This window comes from Suricata suricatta, chromosome 4 (assembly GCF_006229205.1).
Source record: "Suricata suricatta isolate VVHF042 chromosome 4, meerkat_22Aug2017_6uvM2_HiC, whole genome shotgun sequence".
Taxonomy (NCBI): domain Eukaryota; kingdom Metazoa; phylum Chordata; class Mammalia; order Carnivora; family Herpestidae; genus Suricata; species Suricata suricatta.
Window position 1 is genome coordinate 134,401,532 of NC_043703.1, and position 21,781 is coordinate 134,423,312.

At 39.2% G+C, this 21,781-nt stretch overlaps 1 protein-coding gene across 1 annotated transcript in view; it reads left to right on the forward strand.

Annotated features, from left to right (window-relative positions):
* MAP4K3 (mitogen-activated protein kinase kinase kinase kinase 3) overlaps positions 1-21,781 on the forward strand; it is a 192,940-nt gene that overhangs the window by 170,364 nt on the left and 795 nt on the right. Inside the window, exons 30-39 of the mRNA XM_029938550.1 lie at positions 917-975; positions 1,952-2,055; positions 5,791-5,962; positions 9,434-9,502; positions 9,588-9,680; positions 14,243-14,313; positions 16,899-16,954; positions 17,627-17,866; positions 19,479-19,636; positions 21,069-21,157. Coding sequence (XP_029794410.1) covers positions 917-975; positions 1,952-2,055; positions 5,791-5,962; positions 9,434-9,502; positions 9,588-9,680; positions 14,243-14,313; positions 16,899-16,954; positions 17,627-17,714 — 712 coding nt within the window. The 3' untranslated portion in view covers positions 17,715-17,866; positions 19,479-19,636; positions 21,069-21,157. The remainder of the gene's footprint in view (positions 1-916; positions 976-1,951; positions 2,056-5,790; positions 5,963-9,433; positions 9,503-9,587; positions 9,681-14,242; positions 14,314-16,898; positions 16,955-17,626; positions 17,867-19,478; positions 19,637-21,068; positions 21,158-21,781) is intronic.

The window sequence follows — 21,781 nt, forward strand, 5'->3', positions numbered from 1 at the left end:
TAAAAGTCATTTGAGTTCATGTGTATTTTTTAATTGTAGTTTTAAAAATCAATTCTAAATGGATATTTACATATTGTTTGAATCACCTGTTTGCAGAAACATCAAAGACCTTAACAGAAAATCTGTATCTCACTCTTCCTTAGTAGAGAGATAAAAATGTCTTTAAAAAAATTCTTATAAATTGTTTTAGTGGTGAGACAATGTTTTAAATAGCTTAAATGTATTGTATGTTCTAAAATTATCTTTCCCCAGGTTATGGTGTATCTTTTTACTTTCTTAGTGGTATCTTTTGGTAAACCAAAGTTATTAATAATAGCAAATTCATTCATCAAATTGAATGTCATCTATAGTTTGAGGTGGTAAGAATCCCTAAGTGAAAAAAGTATCAATTAAAGTTTATTACTATTGGGGCACCTGGGTGGCTCAGTTGGTTAAGTGTTCGACTTTGGTTCAGGTCATGACCTTGTGATTGGTGAGTTCAAGCCCGGCATTGGGCTCGCGGCTGTCACTGCAGAGCCCATTTCAGATTTTCCGTCCCCTCTCTCTCTCTCCTTCCCTGGCTTGCTCTCTCTCTCTCTCAATAAATAAACATTAAAAACAAAAGTTTATTTATATTTTCCTGTATAATTTGTTCTTTTTTGTATATTTTAAAGGAAATCCTATGGTCATATTCTTCTAAAACTAAATATTCTATAGTCTTATTTTTCATACTTTTAATAAATCCTTAATCTATTTGGAATTGACTGGAGATGGAATGAGAAACAGATCAAATGTATTCTTATTTTTAATAGATGACCTATTATGTCAGCACCAGTTTTTACCAACTCCCCTTTTCTCCCCTCATCTGTAATGATAACCGTTATCATATACTAACTGTACCAACATGTATTATATATTCATTTTCATTTACATTTAGGAAATTTGCTGTATCAGCAAAAATCCCGGAAACCAAGTGGTGTCAGAAATGTTGTGTTGGTAAGTAAACCGTTTTGTAACACATAGCTCTCCTGCTTTGCGGAGCAAATAAGAAAACACTGATGCTGATTTTTAAATCTAGCATAAAACAGTATTTCTCTAGGGCATTCTACCAGTAGTAGTTTATTTTTGCCCCTTAAGAAAAACAAATGTCTTGGCCATCCAGTCTCCATGTAAACTAAGCCTGTAATATAGTACCTTGCACATAACAGTTGTTTTGCAAATAATTTATTGACTAGATAAATGGAGAAAGTAGGATGACTTTATTACGGCACTTTATCACGCCCTGTTCTCCAAGGGGCCTGTTACTTGTCATTCACATGCTGTCTGGTAATGGCTTATGAGACTACATTTATTCATTCAGCATGTAGTTCCATGCCTTTAATGTGTGAAACCGTATGCCTGTGGTGTGAAGGTCAGAGTCTCCCTGTTCACACACACAACCCTGAATCCCTCCCCACCCCTATAACAACGAGCTGTTTTATTTGCATATAGCAAAACCAAAAAATCATTTCATTTCCTTCCCTTAAAAAACTCTGAGGCTTTGTTTTATTATTTGTAAACCTGTATGTGTTTTGAGATTTGATTAATGTCTTCATGCTGGTGCAGCCAAAGCATTACTGCCTCTGAGCATTACTACCAAAAGCATCCTTAGTCACCTGTCCTAAATGTGTTGTAGCCTATCAGTTTGGCAACTTTGCCCCAGATCTTCTTCGGACCCTTCCTTTAGGGTCTTGCTGCCTCACCTAAATCTTTCTTCCCAACCCCACCCCCCATAACAACCACCAGTTTCCTTTGTGCATTAGACAAAAGTCCTCCAAGTGATGGAGTTTCCTGCCCTTACCTGCAATCACCCTGTAGTCTAATTAAGAAATCAAACCAGCAGCCAGCGTTTGTTTGTTTTCAGAGCTTGCAGCTACTGTCGGAGGGACTTTGTATTAGAAGAGGACTTACATATACTTTTTTGCCTTGACAGTGCGAAACCCTTACACCGGCCATAAGTACCTATGTGGGGCGCTTCAGACTAGCATTGTTCTGTTAGAATGGGTGGAACCAATGCAGAAATTTATGTTAATTAAGGTAAGCATGAAAAGCAACCGGTCATTCTAAGTATAAAAGCTTATAAATGAAATCAGTTTTCCTGATCTTAAAAAAAACACGCACATTTTTTCCCCATTAATTCTCAAGTTTTAATTTCCTGATTTTGGATAATGCGGCAGGGTAGTGAAAGTCTGCCTGCGTATGTTAATCTCCTGCCTGGGCGTTACTTCTCCACTTGCAGTATCCGTCACTGAAAATAGTGAGACCCGAGAGGCCTCTGTCAGGCCACACCTCGTTGTGCACTTTCTTCCGTAAGATAGGAGGAAATGAGTTGGCCTGATAGAAGTTTCAAAAGAGGCTAGAGAACTGGTTCAGGGAAGTGACGGGAGGAGCTAGAAGTAGCGTCTCACACGCGCGGTCTGATATCCAGAGCAGGAGGTGTTAAACAGCAGGGAAACGTTTCATTATATTCTCTGGTTGGCCGGCTCCATCACAGCAGAGAGACAGCCCACAGGTTGGCGTTTGGCCTAACAGGACAAGGGGTAGCCGCAGTGAGAGGGAGTTCCTGGTCTGAGTTCTGTGCCAACCAGGTCCAGGCCCAGGCTTTCCCAGGAATGGCTTGCTTTTGTATCTGAGTTTATCTAGAATCTTTAATTGATGAATATTCTTTAACATATCAATACTACTCAGCTGTAACTTTAAATTGGAGGAAAAATTAACTTAAAATGTGTGAGGTACTGGTTCGCTCACACCAAGGGACTGCCAAGGAATTTTTTAAAGCTGTTTCCTTTGCTATTTTATGTAAATAAGTCTTATTTTTTTGAGCATTTGAGATCTCCATAGAAACTGGGGTCGGTTAAGTGTCTGACTTTGGTTCAGGTCATGAGCTCACGGTTCGAGCCCCGCGTCAGGCTCTGAGCTGACACAGCTCAGAGCCTAGAGCCTGCTTCAGATTCTGTGTCTCCCTCTCTCTCTGCCCCTCCCCTACTCGCTCTCTCAAAAATGAACATTAAAAAAAAATTTTTTTAATTGGGGTCAGAATATAATTGGAGTGGATTCTTCTTCCTAAATTTTATAATACACCATTAGGGTATTTAAAGTATTGGCTTCCTGTTAGTTAAATTTTATAAGTGACTAAGGAATCTATTTGTAATTTCGTATCACTATTTATTAACCTCAAAATTAACTAGGCCTACAGAAATGAAAAAAAACAGTTTCAAGAAGTTTGTACCCATTGCGGTGGTATTGCCACAGATCACTAAAATGGCAGTTCTTTAAACCAAAAGCCGAAGGGGAAAAAGAAATAGCCTTAAGAACTGTCTGAAGCAGAGCCTCTGAGTACAGCCCTTTTATGGCAAAAATTGCTGTGTTCTCAGCTCCTCCTCTCCTGCCTGTTTCACAAGAATAGACCGTCTCATAAATGGAGGGTAAAGTAAGTGTACGTGGTTTGACTCAGCAGCAGCCCGCCCTTCCCTGTCCCTTCCTTTACCCCTTTGGTCTGTTTTAGGTACATCCTCCCTATTCCTTTCATTCCTAACCTCTATTAGAGTGAAAACCGTTTTCATTATATCAGTGTTCACAGATACAATCTGATCAAACCTTAGGATGAATGAATTTTTTGTGTGATTTGACATGTTGTGCGACTTACTCCTGATACAAAAGGAAAGACCCTTTTCTCTGTTAAAGAGATTTTAGTATGAAGAGCATGCAGGAGAGAATATATACTTTGAAGACATGGAAGCTAAAAACAGCCCATCCACATTTTCTCTTTCCCACGTGGGTAGTCCCAGGGAGCCTGGCGCCAGCGCTCAGTGATACTAGACTCACGGTGCCGCCTCCCTCAACACTGCCGCCCTTCCCACGGTCCCCCCCCCAAGCTCCCTGTGCGCTCCACAGGCGCTCACTCTCCCACCGAACCTCACCCCCACGCTCCTTCCCCCGTCTCTCTGCTCCAAGGCGCTGTGGCCATCTTGTTTCTGTATTTGGCATTACTGTGATTGCTATTGATGGTATTGCTTTTTTACCCTCTAATAAGATGTGCTCAAAAACATTTTTATCCTTTCTATAGTCCTCCTTCCTCTTGATGACATTTCCGACAGAGTTTTTGATTGATTAGACTGTATTTTCATCATAAAAGTTATAACTTAAAACTTCCCAGAAGACAGTTATGTACTTACTGCAAACCAGGCACAGTGCTCTTTAACTAGGGAGACAAAAACTGAGTGAGATACAGTCCCTGCCCACAAGGACCATCACCAGTAGCAGCCGGATTTAAAGCTTTTAGACAGGCGTCCTCTTCTGTTAATGACGTAACACACACAGTAATGACTTCACACACATTAGAGGCTAAATAGAAATATTCAAAATCTCTTGGTTTTCTTATTTGCTCACCAAAAATAAAAAATAAACCAAAGTGTGGCTTTCTACTTTACTGCTCTTATCACATTTCAAAGAGAATTATTTTAAATATTTTACCTTATTAAAAATATGGTAGATTTTATCCAAAGCCTGTCCCCCATATTTTTTGAAAAAACCACCTTTTCTAGTATGAAGACTATCATTAGCACCTCCGAACTCCCCATGGCACCCATCTGCTATGAGTCACCTCCCTTATTTTCCATTTTCACTGGATAACTGCACACCCCTAAGCCCCTAAAATTAGAATAAATTTTACCTGGTTTTTCAGCAGTGTGAGTGGAGTCAAAGTATGCATTCGTTTGTGTCTGGCTGTGCTGCAGCGTCAGGTTTGCGTAGTTGTTGGAGAGAGCTCTAGTGTGTGCGTTTTCGCTGCTCTGCAGTTTCCCACTGTGCGGGCAGGCCATAACTTGGTCTACTGTCAGTGGGCATTTGGGTTCCTTCCAGTTTTGTGTTACTGGAACAGCACTGCTGTGAACGTGTCGGCATCAGGCCCCCTTGCATGTGTGTACTCACATTCTCTAGAACAGGTGACACTACTCTTGCAGGATCCTGACAGGCGCAGAATGTGGCAGGCCGGCGTGTCCGCCCCGCTTACGCTCCCGCCCCTCGGTGAGCCCTCGTCTTGGTGACACTTGTTACTGTCACTTGTTTCGTTTTAGTCAGGTGGCTCTGCATCGTGTCTTGTGGCTTAATTTCCTGATTACTGAGGACCTTAATGTTCTCCCATCTATTTTTCCAACTTCCAATATACAAATGTATTTAGTCTCTTTGTAGCAATATGAAAATAATTTTGAAATTATGTAAAATTAACATTGGTTGCATCATAACTGTGAGTTAATGAATAGCATTACTTGAGCCAAGAGGCTACATTTCTCTCTTATCTGTGGGGTTTTTTGTGTCCACACTTATAAGAGGAGTGTTTCGTGCTAGTTAGCACTTCTGCGCTCTCATCCATGTTTGCTCAGTTGGAAAAGGAAGCAGCAGAGTATAACTGAAGCAGCATCACATGGGGAGCAGGAGACTTTGCAGCAAAGGGCTGGGGGGCCCTGGCCCGGTGCCCAGATTTCTGGGTCTCAGTTTCCACCTGGGGGGGACAGGTGATTTATAAGTTCCCTCCTAGCCCTAATGTCCTAAAATTATGTGATTTTTAACTTAAAAAATGTTCAGCGTTAAACCTCAAATCAAATACTGCATATTTTTTTTCCTTACGTACCCAGAGTTTCCGTGACGAGAAGCAATCCTTACAGTAGAGAGTTATTTTCCATGTTTTTGTAGAAGTAAAAACTCTTAGTGCTTTCACGAAATTATTTGGCTTCTTTTTTCCTTTGTTTAATGTACTTTTGTTTCTGTGTCTAGCACATAGATTTTCCTATACCTTGTCCGCTTCGAGTGTTCGAAATGCTGGTGGTTCCCGAACAGGAGTACCCTCTCGTCTGTGTTGGCGTCAGCAGAGGGAGAGACTTCAACCAGGTGGTTCGCTTTGAAACTGTCAACCCAAATTCTACCTCTTCGTGGTTTACAGAATCAGGTTTGTGGTCTTTACAGAATCGTTACGGCCAGTCCATACCAGTGGTTCCCACACTTGAGTCTGGTGGGAATGCCCTGGAGACCTGCCGGCCCCCACGGCCAGAGCTCATCCCTTAGGCGTGGAGCAGGCCGAGAAGTCGCGTTTCTGTCGCTCCTGGCTGGTGCTGGTGACGCTGACGCAGGCACCGCGCTGCCACAACTGCACACACACGCAGACCTCAGGCTTTGAAAAGGTGATCCAAATAAAAGGGAAAACTGCATTGAGACTAGTTTATTTTCCCTCACATTCTTGTCATTGAGACACAGGTACTGTGCAATAACTTCCCTGAATTTTTTAATGATTTGTAACTAAGATGTAAATTTTAACTAAACAGCTACTTCCAAATTATTTGAAGGTACTTGAAAATCATTCTTTTATACAATTCGTTTTCTTAAATTTTGATCCGCATTGACCAGTTGTGTAGCAGATCCTTTCTTCATACTAGTGTCTCAGGAAATACTATCTCCAATTAATTATCTTTTTACAGAAATTTGATTATAGTTTGAAACCTTCAGTCTTTTTGGTGCAGTCACTGTACATCAGTAAAACTTATGTTTCATGGTAAATAAATCTAAGATTGAACTTTTTACACTTTTTAAAAAAAGTGACCTGAACAGTGTTTCTTTCTTGACTTTTAAAGCACCGTGTTTATTATAGAGCCTCTTTTGCTTTCTTTTCCTTTAAATAAAACAGTGTACAATGTTTTGCTGTAAAATAGACAATTGCCATTTACAAAGGCAATTTTTTTTAATGTTTTATTTATTTTTGAGAGAGAGAGAGAGACAGTGAGAAGGGGAGGAACAGAGGAGGAGGCACAGAATGAGAAGCAGGTTCTAGGTTGTGAGCTGTCAGCAGGAAGCCCGACTCGAGGCTCGAATCCATGAACTGTGAGATCATGACCTGAGGCAAAGTTAGACACATAACCAACTGAGCCACCCAGGTGCCCCAAGAAGGCAATTTTTAAAGGTCTTGCAGAGACCCTTTGTCAGGGTCTTTGGGTTCTTGGGGAAATATTAAGAAGCCAGTTTTCCAATAAATACTGATTAGTCAGGAGTTTGTTGGAAGCCTAAAAGAGTGAGTGTTCACAAAGTGAAAAAGCTTAGAGTTGAGGTTTTTTGGTACTGAAAAAAAATGATTGCAAACACATTCACAAAAATGTAGAGACTATTACATGACTTCCTGAAGCCCAGGAAACTTGAAACCTCTTTCCTTTAAAAGGATACATTGTGGAAGGAAAATACGGCTGGCCCTTGACAACATGATGTGGCTTTCTTGGCTCCCTCAGATTCTCTGGTCTGCATTCTCTTAGACATCCATCTGCCTTCACACAGCAGGTGCTTTCCTGACCTCTTCCTCCCTGTTTAATAGGAAGGCATTGTTGGGTGACTGATATTTTATTGTCAGTGGATTCCAGTTAATGACTTAATTCTCCCAAGCATTGAAATTTCAAATCCCTTTCTACTAATTGTTGAATGAAGGGCTTGATTTCTGCACAAAAGAATTTTATACAGCTGTGGGTACCTTTGTTCTAAGGAGCTTCCAATTTTATTTTCTTACCATAATGAATCCCCTTATAGAAGTTAAATATGACAACTACAGTTCATCTCTGGTTTTGAGATGCTGAGTTAAAAATGGAATGAGAGAGAGAATATATGGTTAGAGTTTTGCATCATGAAATTCTGAGTCCGTGGTTTCCTAAGCTCTGCTGCACTTCACAGTCCACCTGGGAAGTTTTAAAACTCCTGATACCTCAAGTCATACACACCCCCAATTAAATAAGAATGCCTTGGGGCGCCTGAGTGGCTCAGTTGGTTAAGTGTCCAACTTTGGCTCAGGTCATGATCTCATAGTTTGTGAGTTCGAGACCCGCGTCAGGCTCTGTCCTGACAGCTCAGAGCCTGGAGCCTGCTTTGGATTCTATGTCCTCTTCTCTCTCTGCCCCTCTCCCATTTGTAATCTGTCTCTCTCTGTCTCTCAAAGATAAATAAATGTAAAAAAAAAATTTTGTAATAAAATAAGAATACCTAGAGGTGGCAGCTAGGCATCAGTATTTTTAAAAGATCTCTAGATGATTCTGGTGCTTGGTAACTAACTGATACAAGCAGTTGGTAAAACCTTATTTTCCTGGCTGTCTTTCTAGTAATGCTAGCCTGGCTTCCTGAACTGAAGTTGATTGTATGGACATGTTCAGATTGTCAATTTTTACCCACGTGTGTAAGAGCTACAAAGATCTGATTTTCAGGAGGCCTGTTCCATGTCCTTTCTGCTCTGTTACAGAAAGTACCAAACCTAAAATCAGACCCACTCTTCAGGAAACGTAAGGCCAGAAACAAGGCCTATAGCTCAGCAATTCCAGTTTTGATGTTCATACAAAGTTGGGGGTAGCCCACTTTTTACTTAATGGAAAATCATTTAAACATTCTCAGTTTGGAGATGCTTGGTTTAGTGTCCAACTCTTGATTTGGGCTCAGGTCATGATCTTGTGATTCATGGGTTTGGACCCCGTACTAGGCTCTGAGCTGATGGTATGGAGCCTGCTTGTGATTCTCTTCTCTCGTTCTCTTTACCCCTCCTCCACTCGCACTTCTTGTATAGATACAGATCTTATGTCTTATAAATACATATATATTTATAAATAAATAAATATTTTTAAAAAACATTCCCGGAGCACCTGCGTGGCTCAGTTGGTTGAGCATCCAACTTCGGCTCAGGTCATAATCTTGTGGTTCATGAGTTCATACCCTGCACCGGGCTCTGTGCTGACAGCTCAGAACCTAAAGCCTGCTTCAGATTCTGTGTCTCCCTCTCTCTACCTCTCACCCATGTGCTCTTTCTTTCTCTCTCTCTCTCTCTCTCTCTCTCTCTCTCTCTCTCTCTCAAAGGTAAATAAACATTAAAAAATACAAAAAAATTTAGTTTATAAGAACTTTGATAAATCATTATAATAAAAATGCCTCTTTGCATTTTGATAATTCTTCATACTTCTCAAAATACTTAAGCATTTCTTTTAACTTATTTGTACTGAAAGTAATTTATTGGTCTCTCTGATTCATTCACTCAGTAAATATTTATTGCATGTGGTGCTGGGCACTACCCTATGATATACAAAGTACAGTCCCTGGCCTTCTGAGCTTAAAAACAGACGTCAGTCATGACTATAGTATAGAGGATTAGACTCCGGATTTCACATGTGAGTGAAAATGATGGCGTCACCAGTAGTAATGACGATAGTTAGCGCTCCAGTGAGCACTGACTCATTCAGCACCTGCCTCAGAGTTTAGACCCAAGCACTCTGGCTCAACCAGCACATGTATATAACTCAAAATTTAAATCTGTTTCAGATTCAGTGGTGTTCAGAATTCTTGTTTTTAAGTCTCTGTGCTTTCAATGTCACTTTTTTATGTCGGTTTATTGAGTCGGTTTGTGTTACAGATAGCCCACAGACAAGTGTTACTCATGTAACCCAGCTGGAGAGAGATACCATTCTTGTCTGCTTGGATTGTAAGTTTTTATTTACAAACATCTTATTTTAACACCTTTCTTTCATCTTAGTTTCTGAGTGACTCTCCCCCTTCCCCTTCTTTAGGTTGTATAAAAATAGTAAATCTCCAAGGAAGATTAAAATCTAGCAGAAAATTGTCATCTGAGCTCACCTTTGATTTCCAGATTGAATCAATAGGTAAGTGAAAGTTTTGTATTTCTGGTTTGATTGCAGTAAGAGCTACTTAAAACACCTGCTAGCTACCTGAAATTATAGAAATGTAGTACTGGTATATTCAGGATACAATGAATATGAAGTCAGTGTCAGTCTTCACTGTTATACATTCTCTGAAATAGTTTAATAACTGACATAATCTATAAATAATGTTGTTCTCCATACAGATTTGACATTTCAAAAGAAATAATTAAGTACCATTTTTCATAACCCAGCTAGGAATTTCCATTTCCTCCAAAGTCCTGTGGAGTTTCCCTAAAGTACTGTAAAATTTAGTACTTGGTGTACCCTGTTGTACGCCTGCTGTTGGATCTGCCAACCAGAGCAAAATGTGAAAATGACGAGGAGATTCCATTGTCTTATTCTTGCATTGTGCCTGACTAGAGTGTTTTCTGAAAAAGGATTTCTTCCATAATCAGTATTCTAAAATTATTACATTCCAGGGCCATGCAGGTGGCTCAGTCACCCAACTCTTGATCTCATGCATTAGACTCTGGACTTGGCATGGAGCCTGCTTGGGATTCTCTCCTTCCCTCTCTGTTTTTCTCTCTGTCTCTCTTATTTACTATTATTAAATAATAAATTTATTTATTAATTAAGTTAAATAAATATTAAAATGGTTATATTCCAGAAAAATCAGGTAAAAATGATCACGGATGGTACTGGGAGAATGAATGCGAGCTAAAACAGTCATTTTGGTCTCAGTATCAGTGAGAGGTGTTTGTACGTATGTACAGAAGGTAGGGCCAAGGCAGATTGTTTGTTTCATTCCTGGTTCTACTTTTACCCTCTCCTCCAAGCAGAATGCCCTTCCTTCAGCAAGCAAATGCCGATGATAAAATGAGAGAAATCTCAAGATTTTATAATGGAATCTGTGTGGGGCCACCCGGGTGGCTGAGTTGGTTAAGCATCCAACTTCAGCTCAGGTCATAATCTCCTGGTTCATGGGTTCAAGCCTCACATCAGGCTCCGTGCTGACAGCTCAGAACCTGTAGCCTGCCTCGGATTTTGTGTCTCCCTCTTTCTCTGCCCCTCTCCTGCTCCTGCTCTCTCTCTCTCTGCTTCTCAAAAATAAATAGAAGTTAAAAAAATGTTAATACATAAATATAAATAAGTAAATAAATAAATAAATAAAATGGAATCTGTGCTTAAAAACTCATAGCCAAGGCCAAAGAGGAAGATAAACAAAGAGCAGAAACTGAAAGCAGTGTGCAGGCCTGCCAGGCTCCTTGTTATCGATAAGGAAGACTAAAAGTGTCCCATAGGAGGTGAGAGCCAGAGTCTGGCTCCTGGTCGAGGTACCTACTAATCAAGAGTCTCCCCACATAAAGCCTGTCATCCTCATAGGAGATTGTTGTCCACCCTTAAAAAGCGATAATCCCTATCCTGTACAGATGATTTCAGACTATTGACAAAGAAGGAATGCTGAACAAATCAGTGTTTTAACACTGATACTAAAATCAAGGTTAGTATAGAAGACAAAATAATACATTCTCATGAAAATAGATTTTGAAAAAATCTAAAACAAAATAGTAAGTAGAAATCCACACCATCAAATTATAGACTTTATTTCAGGAAAGTAAAGATGGTTCAGCATCAGAAAACTTGTTTAAATAGTACAGGACATTAAATATTAAAAGCAAAAAGCCACATAACTCTCAGAAGATACAGAAAAAAGCATTGAGTAAAATTCAAGTCACTTACGATTCAAGAAAAAGAACTTCTCAGCAACTTAGGAATGAGTAGAAGGAAATATTCTCCATCTAGGAAAGCCTATTAAAAATATTGATGTTTGGGGGCACCCAAGTGGCTCAGTGGGTTGTGTCTGACTTTAGCTCAGGTCATGATCTCACGGTTTGTGGGTTCAGGCCCCACGTCGGGCTCTGTGCTGACAGCTCAGAGCCTGGAGCCTGCTTTGGATTCTCTGTCTCCCTCTCTCTCTGCCCCTCCCTGTTCATGCTCTGCCTCTCCCTCTCTCTCAAAAAATAAACATTAAAAATATTGATGTTTGGGGCACCTGGGTGGCTCAGTTGGGTAAGCATCCGATTTGGGCTCAGGTCAGGATCTTACGGTCCTTGAGTCTGAGCCCCACACTCGCTCGCTTGCTCTCTCAGAAATAGACATTTAAAAAAAAATCCCAATAAAGTATTTTGTGCCACATGACAAGCTGATCTAAAAATTCATATGATACACAATGATTACTTCAAAATGGATGAAAGACCTAAGTGTGAGACAGGAAACCATCAAAATCCTACAGGAGAGAATAAGCAGCACCCTCTTTTGCCTCAGCCACAGCAGCTTCTACTCGACATGTCTCCGAAGGCAAAAATGAACTCTTGGGGCCACATCAGGATAAAATCTTATGCGTAGCAAAGGAAACAATCAACAAAAGGCAACCGACAGAGTGGGAGAAGATACTTGCAAATGATATCCCAGATAAAGGATTAGTATCAAAAATCTATAAAGAACTTACCAACCTCAGCACCCAAAAAACAATCCAGTGAAGAAATAGGCAAAAGACATGAATTGACACTTTTCCAAAGACATCCAGATGGCAAACAGACATATGAAAAGATGCTCAACATCACTCATTATCAGGGAAATACAAATCAAAACCACACTGAGATACCACCTCAAGTGGGTCAGAGTGACTAAAACTAACTGAGAAAACACCAGATGCTGGCAAGGATGTGGAGAAAAGGGAACCCTCTTACACTGTTGGTGAGAATGCAAACTGGTGCAGCCGCTCTGGAAAAGTGTGGAGGTTCCTCAAAAAGTTAAAGGTAGAACTACCCTGCACCCCAGCAATTGCACTACTAGAAATTTATCCAGAGGATACAAGAGAGCTGATTCAAAGGGGCACATGCACCCCAATGTTTATAGTAGCACTATCAACAATAGCCAAATTAAGGAAAGAGCCCAAATGTCCATCAGTGGATGGATGGATTAAGAAGTAGTATATGAGAATGTAAGTAGTGTGTGTGTGTGTGTGTGTGTGTGTGTGTGTATATATATGTGTACATGTATATATATATGTATAAATATACACCCCCACACACACATATATATATATGTGAGTACTACTCAGCAATGAAAAAGAATGAAATCTTGGCATTTGCAACAATGTGGGTGGAACTGGAGGGTATTTTGCTAAGCAAAATAGGTCAGTAACAGAAAGATCTCACATGATTTGCTCATATGTGGGATTTGAGAAACATAACAGATGATCATAGGGAAGGGAAGGAAAAATAAGATACTACAAACAGAGATGGAGGCAAACCATAAGAGACTCTTAAATACAGAGAACAAACTGGGAGTTGATGGGGTGGGGAACATGGGTGATGGGCATTAAGGAGGGCGCTTGTTGGGATAAGCACCAGGTCTTGTATGTAAGTAAGGGATCCCTGGAACCTATTCCTAATGTCAAGAGTACACTGTATGTTAACTAATGTGTAAATAAATTTTAAAGGAAAATGTAAATAAAAATTCATGTGAAAGAGCCAAAGGCCAAGAACAGTAAAATAAATTTGGATAAATACTTGTCCTTGTCAGTATTGAAACTTTTATAAAGCCATAGTGATTAAGACAGTGTGAGATCAGACAGATATATAAGTAGGAAGAGTGGCATCAAAAGAGAAGGCTCAGAAATGGACCTACATGTAATTGGAAATTTATGCCATAATACGCCAGTGGAAAATGGTGGACTATTCAGCAAATGATGCTGGTGCAATTGGTTATCTGTAGGAGACAAAACTAGATGTCTTCCTCACCGAGTACACACAAAAATATATATTAAATATGTAAAAATTAAAAGCAAAACTAAAATTTTTAAAAAGTACATATGCCTGTGTCCCATTAATTGTTTCTAGAATTAGAAAAGTTTGCACATGTATTCATGAAGAGATCCAGGATGTTTATTCCAGATTGTTCATAATCTCAAAAACCTAGATGCAATTTAAATGTTCATCATACCCCATGTATGAAAGTTGGCAACGTTTGATACAAAGTTTGATATTGTGTAGTATATTAACAACATGCCTGACAATGACAGGCGCTAGATTTCTAATAGTGATCCGTCAGGGAGAAAGGAGGGGCCGGGATGGATGGGGCTGGCGGCTCGGACTCTACACCCGCGCTGGGGGTGTTTGGTTTTATTTTAAACAAAAGGCTGATGGGGCAAAATGTTAGGATTCGAGGATTGAATGGTAATTATGTGTGTTTCTGTACTCTTCTATTATTTTTCTATATGTTTGAAATATCTTATTTTAAAATGTCATTTTCTCAAAGAATTTCTGTAACAAAACAGTATTTTCAAAGAATCTTCTTTTGTTTTGCCAAAAAGATGAGCAAGTTCTGTCTGGTAGATGTATATTTTTAACTTCAAAAGTAAAGATGCCATGTACATACGGAATAGCCGACGTTAGTTCTTAATGGAAGTTTTGCTCTGCAAGATAGAAGGACAGAATGATGCTTATCGGATGAACTTTTGTGCTATTAACAGTAACTGAGCTGTTCTTGCCTGCTAGTTTGCCTACAAGACAGTGTGCTAGCTTTCTGGAAACATGGAATGCAAGGTAGAAGTTTTAGATCTAATGAGGTAAGTAATCTTTCAAAAATTATGTCCATTAAGTAGGCATGAAACTATCAAATTCTACTTCAGTTTTCTTTAACTTTGGAAAATCCCTAATTGATACGAGAAGTACTTGATATGCTCTCTTTATTAATATCTAGTGTATTCTGTCTGGTGATGAGATTAATGGCCTGTGCCTGCGGCCACCTCTCTCTCCACTCACCCAGACAGCTTCAGCCTGTATTTTACGTGCAGCCAGACACTCAGGCTTACATTCAGAACAGGGATTTCCTAATACTGCTAAAAGTGATTTCCTTTCACTTCTCCCAGCCCGTCTCTTGGAACAAGAGTGCAGATGCTGGCTCTTGCTGTCTTGAGGCACTTTTTCTACTTTGTATTTCAGAAATATATGACCAGAGCAGGCTCATAAGTAAAAGATGTCATGTTCCTCTTCAGCCACCTGGCCTCCTATTTCTCTTTAACCTCCTGCACTTGGCATTTATAGGATTCTTTACCCTTTTTTCTTCCTACCTTAATTTAACTCCAGGAACAATTTAACTCCCAAGTCCTATGACATAATTCAGTTCAGCTCAACATTTCCACCAGAGAGAGCTGGGGTTACAGACATGGTACTTGTCCCCAAGAATATTATGGGCAAGTGAAGTCATAAGAAGCTTTCCCAGTACCCCCAAATCAGTCTCAGAGGTGTAATTTTCATTTGAGCTTTAGAGGAAAATGAAAACCTTAGGCTCCCCAAGCAAGAAAGCTCATTTATGCCCTAATCTGTCATTCTGAGTTCAGGGCATTTCTGCTAACCAGGTGGGCAGTGTAAGAGTGACCATCGGCCTGAGTTCCAGGGCTGAAACACCAGGTTCAGGTCTCCGCCCTGCTGTCTAGTAACTGAAGCCATGGCATGTTGCTTAATTCTGTTTGCGAATCCTGTTCATTTGTGAATGGAAGATAACAGAATAGTTCTTACTTCATTGGATGATTAAGGTTAAATGAAAGGAAGCGTGTAATGTGCTTGGCATAATGCCCGGTTTATAGTAGGTATTCGATAAGTCGAAGGAGCGCCTGGCTGGCTCTGTCGGTAGAGCGTGCAACTTTTGATCTTGGGATTGTAAGTTTGAGCCCCACGTTGGGTTGTAGAAGTTACTTAAAAATAAGATCTTCTAGAAGATAAAATTTGTGGCTAGTATGTTTCTAGCAGTAATTCCCACAAGAGGATTCACTTCTCAGGAAGATATTTTTAAATCATCTGTGGGAATTAAGAACAGTCAACAACTAATAAACACTAGGCAGAGAAAGAAGGCGCCATAGGAAATAAGAGAGCAGTTTTGAGAAAAAGGCAAAGTTGTTCCAAAAATCACCTGAGGGGCTTCTTCAGACTCTGCTGGCGGCCTTGCTGAGTACTGCTGCTCCAAAAATCTTCCGTCCTCCTAGAAGGCAAACCCCAAAACACGCTGAAGATCAGACATGATGAGCACAGTTACTGAAGTGAGCAAGTTGTATCCTTCAGGTGTAATGGGTTCCAAAAACGGTTGAGAATCCCTGGTGTTTCCAGAACAACTAATCGTAGAGGTACTAATGGAATGGGGAGAAGTTACTGCCATTATAATTGAGTATGTTTCACATTCAGTAAGCGAAAGTAGTGGGTTTTTCTTTTTCTGGTAGACCTATCCTTAACTCTCCAACTGGTAATTGGTCACACTGAGGACTTCCTGAAGGATGTATGCCATCAGAAAATAGTATTTCAGGAGACTTGGAGGGGCGGGGGGTATGGGAAAGAAAACTCATCTGTTGAGCACTTCCTTAGCTAGACATTGTACCACGACTGCTTATAAGAACACTGCACAATACCACTGCAGGGTAGATATTTTGTATCCTGTTCTGCAGAAGACAAAACCGTTTCAACAAATTACATACCTTGCCCAGTGTCACAGCTAGTACGCGGGAGACCCCGAATTCAGACCCCAGTCTAGACTTTGTCCCATCCTGCCACACTGCCCCCTTGTAAGTGAAAGGGCCAGAGCGAAGGGCGCGCTGCGGCAGTGGCCTTGCTGTGAGCGTTAACATAACTGACTGAAGGTTTCTGATAAATAAATGGGCTGGGTACTTGCTTTTGAATTTTTTCTTTGAGGTCTATAATTTTGTTTGTTTGTTTCAACTTTTTATTTAAATTCCAGTCAGTTAACATATAGTGTAATATATGTTTATATATATATTATAGTGTAATATTTCAGCAACAGAATTTAGCAATTTATCATTACACTTAATACCCAGTACCCAATCATAACAAGTGCCCCCCTTAGTACCCCATCACCCTTTTAGCTCATCCCCCTGCCCACTTCCCCTCCAGCAACCTTGAGGTCTATAATAAGTAAATGGTTTTTCCTATTCTCCTATTTAAGGATTAATTCAAATTGAGCCATGTTTTTCCTAGGCTAACAAATTGATGTATCTCTGTGCTGACTTAACAAGTTAACAGTCATATAGGGATCTGTTTTCATCTTACGAATTATGTTTCTTTTCTATAGAGTTATACATTAAATGCCCATATAAAATTTTGTGCCTTTAATTTCAGAAATTAAATTTATATTTTAATTGAACAGGTAACCCAAGAAATTTCAGATAACACAAGAATTTTTAGACTGCTTGGATCTGACAGGTATGGATGGAAAGGGGTTGTATTAAAAACATAGTATTAAATGTGTTTTATAAATCCCGCATGAACCTGATTTCTTTTTCAAGGGAATTGAAATTGCTATAGTAATATATTCAGCATTGTATTTTTCACACTAAAGAACCCACAAGTCAGGACGTTATAAGGCCCTTGAGAATGTACCCGCTCTTCCACGTAACAGGAATATATAGATCTGTCAGTACTAATTTTGCATTAAACGTGCTGTCTAAAGTATGATTTACAGCACAAGAAAGAAGAAATACCATATGCTAACAAATAAAACCTTTTGGTTTTAGTGCCAAATAGGATTTTTAGCTTCTACTCTGATATATTTCCTGAGTCTTGACTGACAGATTATTCTATACTTTATGAGAATTAAGTTCCCCCAGATTATTACAAATGCAGGTGTACCATTGCCCTGCCCCCTGATTCCTAAAGCCGCACTGGCTTAGAGGTTGGGGGGGGGGGGGGGGCAGCAAGATTACTTACCGGAGCTGGAATTGGTTTTTTAATCGTAGTGATTTGCTAATGGATGTCTGCTCACAAATCAAACAAGTATTTATGGAGGCATAAAATGAAGAAGCAATGGAAAATGTTTCTGCTAACATCAGTTTTCAAGAATAACTTTGTTTTGTTGTTATTGTTTATTGCTTTTAGGGTGGTGGTTTTGGAAAGTAGGCCAACTGATAACCCCACAGCAAATAGCAACTTATACATCCTGGCGGGTCATGAAAACAGTTACTGAGCAGTGTGGTGCTTTGACAGTTAACGCCAGAAAGGAAGGACACTACTGCGGCAACCTTACGATTGCTTGAAGCTGTACAGAGGCTGCGGTGACCCGGCTTCGGTTACTTGTAATTTATTGTGGCATGAGACGAGACGGGGCCCATTTCTGTTGTAAGTGGTATGGATATATTAGCATATTGAACCACACAAGTGCTTAATTCATTGTTATGTAATCTTTGTACATATAGGCAGTATTTTTCTGTGGAACTTCATATTGTTGAAGACATACACTAAGAATTTATGTAGATAATGTACTTTTATGAGATGTACAAGTGAGTGTCTTATCTGTACAGATGTAAATGTTGATTAAAAATGTAATTGGGGTTAATATTTTAAGAATTCTTTAGTATATTCTTGGGTGTGGCTATATCACAACATGGGATGCTGGCAATGAAACAGTACATTTAACACTATTGTATTTTTATTATATGTAATTTAGTAATACGAATATAAATCTTGTAACTTTCAAAATTGTAATGGAGGCTATAATCATTTTATAATCTTGTTTTTAATTTTAATGCAAGTACACTGGTGTTTATATTTGCACAGAGTATTGATATGTGATGTATTCAGTCACAAAAGTAAGCTGTGACAATGTCAATATGCATTTGGCTCCACAATATCTTTTTTAAATGTATTTGGATTGTTTTCTATGTGAAACAAACCAATTAACCACCTGTTGTAGTAACTGGTCTTTTTATATTTAAGCAGAATCCTGTAAGATTGTTAGTGCTTAAAAACATACCTTTGAAAAATTTTGAATCACAGAATAGGGGTACCATGATGTACACTGCAATTATTGTCTGGATTACAGTATGCACAAAGAATAAATCAGCATTAGTAGAGTCCACACTAAACATTTCATATAATCACATTGAAGAACTATAACATTCCATCGAGTGGAGTGGTTCAAATTTTTAATGGGATTTTTACTTTGGTTGGCCTTATTTTATGCTCATTTTCCTCTTGCTTTTGACTTAGAGTATTAATACATGGCCAAAATAATTTAGTTACTACCTCATATAAACAATATAATGGTTACTACACATCACAGGAACTTAGTTTTGGTTTAAAGTCATTTTTTATTGCTTTTTTTCCAATGGAATATGTATATACCAAGTTTTAGCAAAAATGCACACTTTGGCTCTTTTTTGGTTGTATGTTCTTTATATTTTAATGTGGGTATATACACTAGGAACAAACTAAATTGTGATTTATGGTCTTCACTTATTTTAATTGATAATGCTTTTAAACATGTTTTGATGTACATAATGTAAAATAAAAATGTTTTTTAACATGCGGTTGTACAGTAGTTTATTATGTGGCTTAGCCTTTATAGAGTAAGACTAAAATATATTAAGGAGAAAAAAATGTTTAATTATTCTGCATTGAACCCTTACATACCCATTCTGGTCCCTCAGATATTTTTATTTGATGTGTCATCTCAGTTTCATAAAAGGGCATCTTCTATAGAATCGTCAACTTTCTGATGAGGAAAATCAAACCCCCCCCAGTCTTAGGGAGCAGGGGTCGGCAGACATCCCTCATCCCAGTCCTGCTCACCACCTGTTTTTGTACATAAAGTGGTCCTGGACCACCACACCACACGCCCGTTTCTGTGCTGTCTGTGGCTGGGTCAGCTGTACAGTGACAGGGGTGGGTGGTTGCAAGACCGCCGTATGGCTGACACAGCCTTAAATACTGACTCCCCGACCCTTGACAGGAAATCGTGCCGACTGCTCCGTTACGGAAGAGGAGTGTCGGTGTTGGTAACGCGGTTCTGGATGTTCCGGAAGCGGACACTGGGGCGGGAAGAACTGGATTGTGTCGTGAGGCACCATTTCTACTCTTGCTGGTTTCACTGCGCTTCTCTGACTTTAGGTGATTTACTTGACTTTAGAACAGGTTCCTTACTTAAAAATGTAACTTCTAAATTGTATAGGTTAACATTATGATCAATTGTTGAAAAACAGAGACTCATGGAAAAGATTTTCAAGAAATCGAGATTCTGCTCTTGGCATTTATTGACAAGGCTGTTGATCCTTTTTCTGGGCGACTGTTTTCTGGTTTCCAAGTCCTATATTTTGTACAAAGGACCACATCTCAAAAAAGTCATCCATCTTACTTACTTAATTGTCACACACTTAAAATTATTTGCAGAAGTGCAACTGGTTTGTATGCTACTTGTGGGCTTTTTAAAAATACAGACCCCTGGAATCATTCCCTGGGTGTGAGGCCCAGTGACATACTACTTTTATAAAGTTATGCAGATTATTCTGAGGTGCAACCACTGTGTGGGAAACACTGGTTGACTTGAATTTAAACCAGTTTTCTGAGGCTGGCCCAAGGATCACATGCCTCAGAGTAATCTGATGACCCTTAAAAATGTAACTTTGTGGCTTTACCTAGTAAATCCTGATGAAGTACCTTTATTCACTCAAAAGGAAAAGAGCCACTCACCAAAATATTGGAAACCATCTATTTCCTTTTCATTGAACAAGCTATCTTGGTAGCTAGTTTCTTAGACGTTCGTGTTGAAATGAGATGGGTTGTTTCAGGCCCATTGCCATCATTCAGTTGCAAGTGTACCTCTGATTTCAGAAGAGATCAGGAAGTAAAGGACAGATGGTGGTTTTCACCATTATTAGAAAGAGATGAAAATGTGTGCTATACGAAATACTAGGTAGACACTAAGAGTATTACTTGGAATATGATAAGTGCCCAGTGCTGTCTGTGGGCACACACATGATTCTACGTGAATCCTACATGCTTTATATAGATCCTCCCACTGGAGCGCCACAACAGCCCAGGGGGTAGGTATTGTTAATGCAGTTTCACAAATGAAGAAATTAAAGCACATACGGCTTAAATAACTTGCCTAAGAGTAAATCTGATAAGTGGTCGAGCGAGGATTTAGATCCAGGACACTTGGTTCAAAGTATATGCTCTTAAGTACTGTACTAAAGTATGTATTACACAGGACACAAGCAGTATATATATCCACTGCCTGCTAAAACACACAGAAGCAGTTTTCCCCAGGAAGTGAGACTTATTTTCTCCAGGAGTTAGACTCCAAATTCTGATCTTCACTGGCTTGCAACAAGAGAAATTAATTTCCTTTCTTAATTTATTGTTGCTTTGCCAAAAAGCATATTCTTTATTCAAAGTGTTTTGTATTAGAATAAAAGGGTTTACCTAAGATAACTTTATAACTAAAGCTTATTACGTTAGTCTAGTCAAAATTCATTGCAAAGATTTTTTTTTTAACTTTTATGAGATAATTATCTAACCAACTTACATTGGTCACTTTCAGTGTATCCAGGCTCTGGAGACAAGATGGAAAAGGCATCATTTCCAATATTCAAGGATCCCATTTGGATGAAAAAATAAATTTGTAAAAAGGTACAAAAGGCTGCACCAAATTCTGCTTTGGGAAAAGGAAAGCCTTTATGTAGAAAGTTATATGTAATCCAGGTTGTTGATGGATGAAGCATTTATCAAGTGCAGCAGAAAAGGGTAGCGAGCTGTAGGCTAGACCTTGAATGCAGATGCTAGAAACAGTGCTAGAACGTGATGATAAATACAGCTGAGTTCAGGGTGCCTGGAGCACAGCAACGCGGCATGAAGCTAGAAAACAAGGTTGGACAGAAACCATATGTTTGCACTCATAGGTCTAACAGGAAACATTCAGAATGATCTAGCTTCAAGAAAAGCAAGCAGTGAGTAGTGCTTAAGAAATGATTCAGTATCTAATGGATAGTTGATACCTGTCACAACACAGCATTTTATATACTGTTAAGTGAAACTACAATACAATCCAAGTTTATTTTGGGGAGTGTTTGCTGTATAATTGGACTTAATGAAATGTTTAGAGGTGCAGTAGGCATGACTTTGAGTAGATAATGAAAGAAAATGCAAAATGCTAATTGATTCATGATGTGGTTTCATCTTAGCTTGGGCAAACCATGCAGTATTTAATATATAGTAGCAGAATATTTACTATTGAAGCTTGAAAAGATGTGAGTT